The 11,935-nt window shown below is 37.8% G+C and overlaps 2 protein-coding genes across 4 annotated transcripts in view; one reads left to right on the plus strand and one right to left on the minus strand.

Moving 5' to 3' along the window:
• The window catches only part of LOC128261708 (serine-rich adhesin for platelets), a 55,231-nt gene extending 53,108 nt beyond the window's left edge, over window positions 1-2,123 (minus strand). For all 3 annotated transcript variants that reach the window (XM_052995521.1, XM_052995512.1, XM_052995542.1), the window contains exon 1: window positions 1,225-2,123. In XM_052995521.1, coding sequence (XP_052851481.1) covers window positions 1,225-1,602 — 378 coding nt within the window. In that variant the 5' untranslated portion in view covers window positions 1,603-2,123. The remainder of the gene's footprint in view (window positions 1-1,224) is intronic.
• Window positions 2,124-2,332: 209 nt separating this feature from the next.
• Window positions 2,333-11,298, plus strand: LOC128261761 (ubiquitin-conjugating enzyme E2-17 kDa). Its single transcript, XM_052995615.1, has 6 exons — window positions 2,333-2,516; window positions 2,582-3,145; window positions 5,993-6,056; window positions 9,158-9,189; window positions 10,174-10,357; window positions 10,419-11,298. Exons 2-6 carry the CDS (start codon window positions 3,122-3,124, stop codon window positions 10,556-10,558), a joined length of 444 nt encoding a protein of 147 aa, XP_052851575.1. The 5' UTR covers window positions 2,333-2,516; window positions 2,582-3,121; the 3' UTR covers window positions 10,559-11,298.
• The last annotated feature ends 637 nt before the right edge of the window (window positions 11,299-11,935 follow it).

Below are 11,935 nucleotides of genomic sequence, written 5' to 3' on the forward strand. Positions count from 1 at the left end.
TTGTTGTCTCCTTTGCCGTCCGTTAATGAAGCTTATGAGCAGCGGCGCACAAGTAGCAACTCACTGAACTGCAACAAAAATAACAACCACAGGCACAAGTGAAGCGTTGCAGTGCGCGACAGAGAGAGAAGTATGGGGCAGAAAGAGATAACAACAAAAGGAGAGCGCTTCGCCAGTCAATGGCTGCACCTGTAACCACCTGCCCATACCGCCCAACCCGCCCCCTCTTGCCAACGAAAATGAGACAAAGCACAGTTACGCTCGGCTTTGGCGGTTGGCTCATTAATGTCTGACACGTTTGAGCGATCACCGCACTGCAGAAACTCGAAAAAAATACTGATATAAATACAGAAACAGCCCAAAAAAACGCAGAGTAAACATTTTATAAAAGTGGCTTTTGATTAACATTAACAACGCGTTTTTAATGGAGATTAGATTCTGCATGCACCAATTTCCGAGGGGAACAAAGAGGCAGGATGCGATAAAGGCGGTAGCCAAGCAGAACTTTAAAAATTAAATACAGTAGTAATAGGTTACAAATGACAAAATTAAGATTAAGTAAGATTCTTTAAACCAATTTGTATCTGTTAACTCTTAGCTAAAAGAAAATCTTCTGCGCAGATTTTTTTTAGCATTACAAATTTTTTTCCAAGTTGTTTCCGTTTTTTCTTATTTATGGCAAGTTAAAAATATTTTTAATCTTTAAAATTCAATTCGTTTTCGAAAAAACGGTGAATCTTATTATATTAGGTTAACGCAGAAATGGTGGTTCCCCTAGCCCAGTGTTTACTGTTTAAATATGCATTGGGCGAGAATTATAAATTCAGATATGGCACGACTCAACCGCAAGTGCAGCGGAAGTGATCCATTACGCAAGTTCAGAACGGAAAGAGCGGGTGCGATTTGCTCGATAAAAAAAGAGATACAAAGAGGAGAAGGTAATATAGATAAAACTTGTAGGTGGTATAATAATTTTGACCAGAAAACCCGACTCTACAAAATATATCTGATAATTGGAACAAACATAAAATCTTATAGCTTTCTAAGTCCAATGTTGACCAAAACCTTTTATAGAAATAATTGATCCACACTATGATAATTAAAAGTATTTTAAGTTATTGTTATTGAACTTGGAATATGACTATTTCTTACACTTTTAGATGTACATATGTAACAAATTAAGACGAAATCGTATAACTAAAGGCTAAACCCTCCTCTACTCACCTTTTGACTGAATGCGGCTGCCCCTTTGGCCACGCCCACCCCGTCCGCCGAGTGGGCGTGTGTCGAAGGCGAGGTCGCGTAAACGAAAAGGGGCAAAGAGCTAAAGTTCCGTTTATCCTGGAATCGGCGGCTGAAGAATAACGGCTTGTGGCATCCAGTTGCAGCGGCTAATATTGTTGTTTTTGTTTTGCTAGCTGCCACTGCTTCTTCTTCTCTGTGCGTTATTGTTGTTTTTGTTGTGGCTGCTGCATTTGATGTTGATGTTATTGTTGTTGTTATTGTTTTTGTTGGGGTCGCCATTGGCGTATCGCAATTTTCTCGTATTATGGCCGTTTCTTCTTCTTCGCTGCAAGTTGTTGTTGTTTTTGTTGTTGGCATGACTACTACAATTACTACTATAAATCGAATATAAATATATCGACGAAGGCGGGGGCGGTGCTGTGGGCGTGCCCCTGCAGCTGCTGGCGTCCTTTATTGTTGTTGTTGTTGTTTTTTAGAGCCTTAACATTATCCTCCTCCATTTTATATGGGTTGATGAAATGATAAGAGAATACCGCTTGCCAACAAATTAGTAGCACTTGCACATTATCGCGTTTATTTTGGGTTTCTTTGCAAAAAACTGTGTAAATTCTTAGCCACACAACTGTGTGAGTTTTGTGTAAAAATGCACAAAAAAACGCACGAAGCCGATTGCGAGGGTGGGAGCGAGATGGCGACAGACAAGCAAGTCAAGGGCCACAGAAATATACTAAAGAAGCAAACAACCCAAAGAACACACTTGCACAACCCTAAGTCAGCCAAAAGCAATTCCAAATAGTCACTAATATTAAGAAAATTACTTAGTTAACAAGCACTTTTTGTTTAAAATGTTTTGCAGACAGTGGTAGTGTGACCGTAGCCTGCAAGGCCAAGCTAAAATACCGAAAAATACCATAAGGGACAGCGATATATCGATAGCACACAGCGTTGCCAGCGAAAAGAAGGTAGTTCTAATAACTCAGCCGTCCATCAGCCTTGCCAGATCAGCAGACAAGGTACATTTGAGTTTGAAAATAACGATCTGACAATTATGCAACATAGTAGCTAGTCGGTGATATTTCACACTCTCCGGATCATCAACAGATAAAAATTGTTCCGTAAAAACAATCCGGCAGCCATCAAAACGTTAAGTTGTGCGCTAACAACCAAACAAACAAATTGCACCGTTTTGTGCGGACGCACCAGACTTGGGCAAAAAGACAAGATACCTCCTTGCTGTCGGTAAGATATCCATCGAACCAAAGCCAATTAAAGTGAGTTGAAATTAGAATATTTTAGTTTTTATCGTTTACCAATAAATTGATTTCCCCCCACCAAGGCGTTGCCACCTAATAGATCTGGCCACACCGCATGAAACGGATGTATATGCAACGCTGGTGCTCCTCTAGCTGGACTGCTCTTTGGACTGCCGTTTTGCAACACCGCCACCACTTTTGCACACTACCCATCTCTCTTGCACGTACTCTTTGCCAACGGGACAGTCATTCGCTGCGGTCAGCTTTCGTACGGTCGTCTCGCTTACACACGCGCCCGAAAGGCCCCGCATTGATTGGGAAAAAATAATCATCGCCGTAGTCTTCGTCGGGTCGCCGTTTATACTCGCAGTGCGCTGGTGCTGCTTTATTTCGAGACAAGGGACACACAATACCGAGAGAGCCATATTTAAGCATTAAAGTTCTTAAGGCGCAACGCAGCTTTTGTGTTTCGTTTTTGTTGAATTCTAAGCAAGCAGCAGTAGATATTTGAAAACCCCAATTCTGTGCGAAGAACAAAAGAAATACGCGAGACACCAACACCAGCAAACCACCATCCAACCAAACACACACACACACAACCCAAATCAAATTTCAATCAGAAAATGGCGTTAAAAAGAATCAATAAGGTATGTGAAAAAATTGAAAATCTCTACGAAACGGTTTAAAAAAATATATAATTTTGGCCTAAGCCGAATTCAAAGTAGAGAAAAGTGTGAGCAGACATAAATTTCTTCGGGAGAAAAAATTTTATGCAAGAAATGTGAAACGTAGGTACACGACGAAAAGTAGAAGAACAAGCAAAGCGAAACGGAAAAAGCGTGCTTAAAGCAAGGGTACAAATAGATGGCGTTACCTTAATTAATGTTTCTAATAAGAAGGAGATTAGAAATTTTAGGGTGGTGAAAAAGGGCTGAGGATGTGTGCGTGTGGTGGGCAAGGCAACGTGTGGTGCAGTCATCGTTTCCGTTACTTGTGCGAGAGTTTGTGCGAGATGCGTGCGTGAAAGTGCAATGCAAATGTGCATTGTTTGTGTGCCTGTGTGTGTGTGTGCCGGGCACCTGGATGCATTTACTTTATTGCAACTATACGGCGGAGTTCTTGCAGCTCTACGGGCGCTGTTACCCAATACACGCTGTACACGGCACTCACACACTATTACCCTCACACGCACGCACACACTGCCAGCACCGCAGAAAGATCCAGCAAAAAATAAAACAGCGAAAGCAAGAAGCGTATAAAATTAACCTAACCCTACTTTTTGCGCTGATAATTCAGAAATAGTGTTGCCCCTAAGTGTATATATATGTATATAGGTAGTGGCGCCTAGGTGTGCGTGTTTCGATAATTATTTTTAAAGTGCCTGCGCGTCGTTTGTCCTTGTCCAGTAAAACTTTTTTACCCCCAATTTTATCGGAAAACAACATGTACATGGGTTTAAAGCACTCCCTGTTTTGTAAAACTCTTTATACATCTTGAAAAACATTAGTAATAACTTGGATTTGTTGAAAATTTACTTGGCAAATTGGGATTTTTTTTTTTCGTTTTCAGCCGGTTATCATAGTCATACCCCCACCAACACACAGTCGAATACAAAGTCTCGCCATCACTTCGCTCGCCATTGCAAGCCGTCTCGCTCTGGCCTAGGCACCTTCCCTTTGGCAGCGACAGCTGAGGCCTTTCCCTGTCTTGCTCTAGCAATGGGGCAGAGCCAAAGAGAGCGCAAGTGTATGCGTGTGGTGTTTAGTGTTGCAAAACACTCGACAGCCAAAAGGGGGCCCCCAAATAATTAGTTATAAATTATAATTAAGCCTAATTTACATACGAAATGAGCGGTGAATGCGGAATTTGTACATTTTCTATGCGTGTGTGAGCGTGAGAATAACGTAAAGTGTGTGTATGTGAAGGTCTGCTGACAGTCTCGACGTCGCGCTGCCGGCGTTGGCGTCACGACCATTCAGTTTTCCACGATTTTCTTAGTATTTTCCATTAAATATCCTTCCCTAATGAAAACGAAATGGCAAACAGGAAATAAAAGTATATTTTTTAGTAACAACTTAACAAATAAAGCACGCCCCCTCCTTTTGTTATAAATTCTTCAAGGTTTATTTAGTTGGCCTCGTTTGCCAAAAAAGAGCTAAAGAGCGAAAGAGAACACTCGGCTTAAACACAGATCGATCTCTCTTGAAACATACACTGAAAAGAGGCATCTAGAAAAAAATTTAATAAAATAGAAAGTTCCAAACAAAATTTTTTATTATTTTGAGATGTGAGCAATGCTATTTTATGACAAATTTTATTTTGTAAACTTATTATTTAATCTTTATATGTTAATATAAAAATGTATGGTTTAAAATTTCGTTTTAACACCTACATATATCTGAAACAAATGGTACGTTAAGCTTTAATTTGGTCATCAACGTATAAATTTCTTTACGTGTGCATGTGTGTTTGTTGGGTTTTATTTATTTTTTTATTTGTCTTGTCTTTTATGAGTCATAGGTACTCTTACTCCTACAGAAAAAAGGAAATGTTACAATTTTTGTAATTTATTTTTGCTCAACAGGTACAATTCTCGGAATGTGTGAGAGAGATGGTGCGAATAAGCACGGCGTTTTTCTTTTCGCGACGGCTATTTTTGTTGTGCCCCACTCAAATTTTGGGGTGCCGTTCTCTAGATTCTCACTCTTTCTCCGTTTCGTCTTTTCCTTTTTGACTTCACCCCTGAGCCGCGCTCTTCTTTCGCAGCTCATCTTCATTATTCTTTTTATATATATATATTTTTTTTTTGCCGGTTTACCTTACACCTCATTCTCTCTCCCCTTTTTTGCCAGTGAGTGTGTGTGTGGGGCAGCTGTGATAACTGAAGAAGCGGTAAAAAGATGGTGAAGGGGGAGCCAGCTGTGTGCGTGCGTGTGTGCGAGTGCAACAGGGATGGAGCGAGTGGGAGGGGGTGGGGCAGACAGAGACAGCGTTATTTGTGGTCCGGGCCAACGAACTTGATTTTTCACTTCTCTTCCTCAAACTCTCGCATAAAAATATTTACTTTGTATCCCTATATTTCTGTTTTTAAATTCTGCATCTAAAACTTACCTCATTTGCATGCTAAACACACATACTAACACACACCCTCAGAAAAATATAGAGATATGCATGTACTATAGACCAAAACAAAAGAACCGACAACCGGAAAACATAAGCAGATAGCCATGAAATGCACATTTTGACTATATTTCATTCGAAAAGTTCTTTAGGGGGTTCTTGCAATCACGCAATAGAGTTTAGATAAGCATTTTTTACATCTATTTTCGACAAACATACAAATAAGTGTTTTTTCTTTGTAAAATGTTGAAATCTATAAATGTTGAAATCACAAATGATCGTTTCGGAAATTCTCTAAAATGTTCTTAAGCAGTATATAAAAGCATATATCATAAAACAATTACTAATATACGAACATTTATTTTGATTTTTAGGAACTGCAAGATCTGGGCAGAGATCCACCTGCACAATGTTCAGCCGGTCCAGTTGGAGATGATCGTAAGTATTGTTAATGCTATTCACCATCTCAAAGTTTTGCCGTGAGTCATCCTATTATGTTATGGAGCTATGAGCAAAGTTTTGATTTCACCACATACTGTGGGAGCTGAGAAAGAAATAAATATGGGAAACATTTTTGAGTTGCCAAATCTGAGTCAACAAAAGGGTATATAAAATAAACATACATACAATTAAAGAACATATAGAAGTGAGATAAACGATACTTCTGGCATTTCTGTATATTATGAGTTAAAAAAAAAAAACATATGTGCCTTAAAAATGTCTCTGGCTGTGATGGGAATAATCGGAAATAATGTATTTCTGGATATATTATTGAATGTAAAGCACAAATTATAATTTTTTTTTGGTTTAAAGTTTCTTTTTTTAAAGATAAAAAATTATAACATAGGTAAGCAAAAATGTTGTCAAAAAAAGACAGAGAAGGGCTTGCGACCGATTGACAATCACCACGTCAAAGACTTAAATGTGTCTTGGAATAAAGCGTATACAATTTGTTTGGCCCATGCTAATTTGGGTTTCTTTTACACCGAGTTTGGATTCAGCGATCATTGAATTCAGTGATAGCGACGGCCTTCAAACAGCTGATCGCCATGACTTGGTTCTGGTTTCGGAGCTTATTCTTTTTTCACTGTCTTGAACTCAATTTAAAAACTTAATACGCCGACATGCAATTAGTCAACAAATTCACACTGGTTTTGGATCGGATTCAGTTACGTTACAGCACGTAAAGCGGTACTGAGCACAGACAATCGTTACTGAAGAGTCACCAAAGAAGAAGAGGTTCCAGCCATATGGGGGTCACTCTCCAATGACGTCACTTAAAAGTGAAATCGTTCAATTACATCGCCTTGCCGAAGGTTTATGTATAGCAAGGCCAAAAAAGCTGTCATTTTTTTTGCTTAAAGTGAAATTATAGAAAAAAGAAGTCAGCAAATTACAGGGTAATAGAAGTCTTTACGAAAAACGATTGAATTCTAAAGAAAAAGCTTCCATGCTCTTGTAAATAAAAAGAAATTTTAATAATTTGAAATACGTATATTTGCCTTTTGTTAGTATTATAAACATAGCCTTTCGCTTTGTGTTGCGTTTCCCTGTTTTCTCTACTTGCCAGGAAGTGGAACTCATTCAAGTTCATCATAAAGTAGCAATAATGCTAATTGTCATCGTTTGTTGATAATTGCGGGCAACCAAGCGATTTCACTCGATTTCTATTATCAGTATTTAATAGTCTATATTAAAAGTTGTATGTATGGAAAAGTACGTGTACATCGATAAACTAATTCATTTGACTTTTTTCCGAAGTTGTTATCATTTTGCCTGCATTATCATTCGGCAATTTTCAAACCCTTGCCCAAAAGTTCCGAACGACTAAAGAAAAAGGAACGAATTGCAGTAAAGGGCGGGGCCTAGCTTGGATTTTTGTGGTGTTTGGGTGGGAAATGTGCAATGACAACTTCCCAGTAGTTTTCGCTCAGTGTGGGGTTGGGTTACCATTTGTGTGAGTTCAATTAATCCATTGAAATCGAAGTACGCCAAAAGAAACCTTATGATTTAATCATGCACTTAAAATGAAAATTGATTGAATGTTTCTGAGCTATGACACATTGGAGGGCTTAAACATAGTTATGCAACCGATTAGGTCGTTGGTAATGGAGTGCGAGGTAGCTGTTGTTTAATTAGGTACAATTTAAAAAACTGGGTCTTAATACAACACGAGTAAACAGATTACAGATGTAAGAAAAGTTTTGGCTTACATAAATCGACTAAGTTATCATAGTTTAAAATTCCAAATAGTAAAGTCACCAACAAGACAATGATAAACAATAAAATATATAAATGACTTACTATAGAATTGAATATTATATAATTGAATATTAGTTTTTTTTTTTGTTTCTATTTATCTATCTCTGCTCGCTGGCTCTCCTCTGGGCTTTTATTGCTCAGCAATGACCAGAATATATTGATTATTGTTTAAGTGGCATAACCATGGCTGCAGCTACGGGATTACTTTCGTCTGAGCTAAGGCAAATACAATGCCGACGCATTCCCCGCACTCGAACTCCAAAAGCAAATGGACAAATGAACATTTCGTGTAATTATGGTCAAGGCAGCAGCTGGTTACCGAGGGCCTCACTTTCCAGTTGCCAGTTCTCAGGCAACAAAGAGGGTTTCCCCAATCGTAATCGCTTAGCTCCCTGGGATGACATTGACGGTATTTTGCTAGTGGCTCTGTTTTGGCCATGGTTGTGAGCCAACTGCCACACGTTCCGTGCGCTCTCTTTTAATGCCGTTTGCTTGCAGAGTACAAGGGTATTTTCATATGCTATGTTAATAGGCTTCAAGGGTATATCGTACTCGTAAAAATATATATGAAAAATAGGGTCCCTTTTAAAAACTTACATTTAGACTATATTTAAAATATGTTTAGTCTATACTAACGAAATTTTATACTGAGGGGAACAGGTTTTGTTCTATTTATTTATTAACGTGAACAAATTATATTGAATGAATGACGCAGAGATTACAGGGTATCTGTTCGTAGAAAGTCTCCATAAAAGCGTTTTTGTTTTTTGTTTCAAGGGAGAGCGGTGTTTGGTGCTTTACTGCTGCTGACGTCGCTGCCAATTGTCGGTGCCAAGGCTCTTTGGCTGGCATTGTTTGTGTTTGTTCTTTTGTGGAGGAATCGCCAAAGAGCGTGGCCATGAGAAAGGAAGTGAGTGGGGTGGTGGGCGGTACTGAGAGAGTGGTGCATTTACTTAAATACGAGTGAGTTTGTTGCATTGCATGCATATACAGTAGGGCTTGGCCTAGTAGAACCAGACTAACCAAATAAGTTTCAATTTAAGGGTGTATTTAACGATTTCTAGCAACCCATTACCAATTGTAAATATACATAATGCGATAACTGTATAAACAATCACTCAGCTTCAGGGCAGATATAGGGCTTAATGCAAATCAAAGCAAACAAAAAACGTTTTACTGCAGTTACATTTCTTGTTTGCTCTCTAGGGTTCTATCTCATTATCTTACATGCGTTCTTATAAATGTTTGATTAATGTATCTTTTCTTTTTTCTTACAGTATTTCACTGGCAAGCTACAATAATGGGCCCGGTAAGAGGAACATAAGATCAAATGGATGCGATCAAAAGCTATATTTTGATCTTAATTTTGGGTCCAAACTAATTTCTGTTGATTTATTTGCAGTTCAGTAAGGATTGGTCTTCAACGTTTATATATCGGGTTATTAAGGCTGTAATTTGAATATCATCCGTTTTTTCAACTTTGTGGTAAGCTAAAAGTAGAGGAACAGCAAACTGAGAAAAAGTGTGCAAATTTTCTACTTTTAGCTTACTAATAAGACGAGAAAACAGAAATATAATAATTACAGGAGAATGTAATAGCAAAGTAATACTATAATTATTCGTGTACTTTTTAAGCGTGTAAATGAGCTAGGACAACCGATAAGCACGGTGAACTATAAATAACAGTATGAATTGATAAGCACTTACAGCTAATTTGAAAATATTTATTGAAATATAATTCTATAAAATATATACATAATTGACTTTTGTTTACACAATATTCAATTTCCATGTATAATAAATATTCATTTTGCTTTCTGATGCGATGTACAATTAAAGATTATTAATACTAATAGTAAATTATACTTGTATTTGAGTGGTGCTTAAATCTGACACATCAGGTGGTTTGTTTTATAAATGAATTTGCAGAGGGTGTTATTATTATAGAAGTTTCCCCGATACTATAAATTGTAAAGATTCTTGTCCTTCAGTCCGCCCTTTTATACGTAATCTATTGTCTTAGTTTTAAAGCTATATGGTTAAAATTTCTTTATATGGTATTTATATATTTATTTAGGTATTTATATAGGTAGAATCCGGCCGGATCGGAAGCCTAGCTCCAAGAATATATAAAGAAGATATATGTTGTACATTTGCTATTGATTTTATTAACCACTATATTTTTCAACTGAACCCAATCCATACTGAAATCAACGAGAAAGCCAACGTCAGATAAATTGGTTCAGATACTTGTCTGATTTTACTAATCGACATTAATTTTATTTTCTTACAGCCGGACAGCCCTTATCAAGGAGGTGTATTCTTCTTAACTATACATTTTCCAACAGACTATCCCTTTAAACCACCTAAAGTGGCTTTTACAACGCGCATATACCATCCAAACATCAACAGCAATGGATCGATTTGTCTCGATATATTAAGATCTCAGTGGTCGCCAGCATTAACTATTTCAAAAGGTGAGTGCAACTAAAACTTTGAAAATTCCAAATAAACTAATATTCTCTTTTTTCCTTGCAGTCTTATTATCAATTTGCTCTCTACTCTGTGATCCCAATCCAGACGATCCGCTTGTTCCAGAGATTGCCAGAATATATAAAACCGATCGGGAAAAATACAATGAGCTGGCACGAGAGTGGACTAGAAAGTATGCTATGTGATGCGTTCCAGATTGCAGCAGTCCAACAGAATCAGCAAATTCAACATCAACAACAGCAGCAGTAAAAGCAGATGCAAATGCAAATGCAAGAGCAGAAGCAACAACAACAGTAAAAGCAACAGCAACAGCAACAAAGATAACATCAACAGTTTACAATAGTCAGAATCAGATGAAGAGGAGCTGCAGCCGCGGCATTGTTAATGGCAATGGCCGCCGTGCGGTTGACCACAACAATAACCACAATATCAGCAGGAACTGCGGCCACAGCAGCAACAACCACAACACCAACAATCGCCACTGCAACTGCAGCCGCAGCAACTTCAACATCAGAAACGACAGCAGCAACAAGAACAGCAGCTGCCCCCATCACCTTCGCAGCCGCTGCCGCTGCTACTGTCTCCGCAGCGGCACTAGCATTAGAAACAGCATCATTGGCAGCGGTACCAACAGCAGCGGCGACCGCCAGCGGACCGAAGGCCTTGCAGCAGCAGCAGCTACAACATCAACCGGAGCAGAAGGAGATGGAAAAACAACTGGCAGATTGGTGGCGGACTGGGAATAAGTGTGTTTTGACCGAACAGAAACAGAACAGCATAAACGGAAATAATTTAATAATAATTACTGAAAAATTATGTAAGCATTAAACATTAAAAGCTAGACAGCTACCAACAACAGCATCAACATAATAAGTTTAAATACAAAGAAAACAAAACTACAAATAAAAATCAGCTGGAAAAATTATTATTATTATTATATTATATTTAAAGAACCGGAAAAATAAAAATTGCAAAAATTCAATTTGTCATCCAAGCGCTAAGTTGAGAAACGTAGGGCATTTCGCCACATTCGCCCTCTTTCACACAATATGTTTGTAATGAATGCGGTTTAACAAATATACGGTTTTATATTTTTATTCTGTTGCCCAAATTAGTTTTGGTAATTAAAAACATTTTTTAAAGTTATAACTTTACATTTTTTTAAGTAATTGCTGTCTTAATATTTATTTTTTTAATTGGGTAAAGGCTTATGAAATCTTTCGTTTTTTCGAGTTGGTTTGACTCACTTTATGTAAATTATTAATGTTAAGTTTAAAAGTGCAAATATTATTGAACTACTAAATAGATCCTGCTGCTGTTCATTGTTTAGAAAGTATATGTTAAATTTGTTTTTAAAGCTCACAAATGGTATTAACACTACAAAATCAGCAGATATTTTGATTAATTACTCGCCGTAAATATATGGGTTGGTTGTTAATTTTTGTTAGGCCATCTGCCAGTAAGGCTAATTTAGATTTATATTCTTACTGTGCAACAACTTTTTAATTGGACAGCATCGCATCGTGTGGACTTTGAAATGAGTCGCTAACAGCTTTTGTTGT

Source organism: Drosophila gunungcola, chromosome 3R (assembly GCF_025200985.1).
Source record: "Drosophila gunungcola strain Sukarami chromosome 3R, Dgunungcola_SK_2, whole genome shotgun sequence".
NCBI lineage: Eukaryota > Metazoa > Arthropoda > Insecta > Diptera > Drosophilidae > Drosophila > Drosophila gunungcola.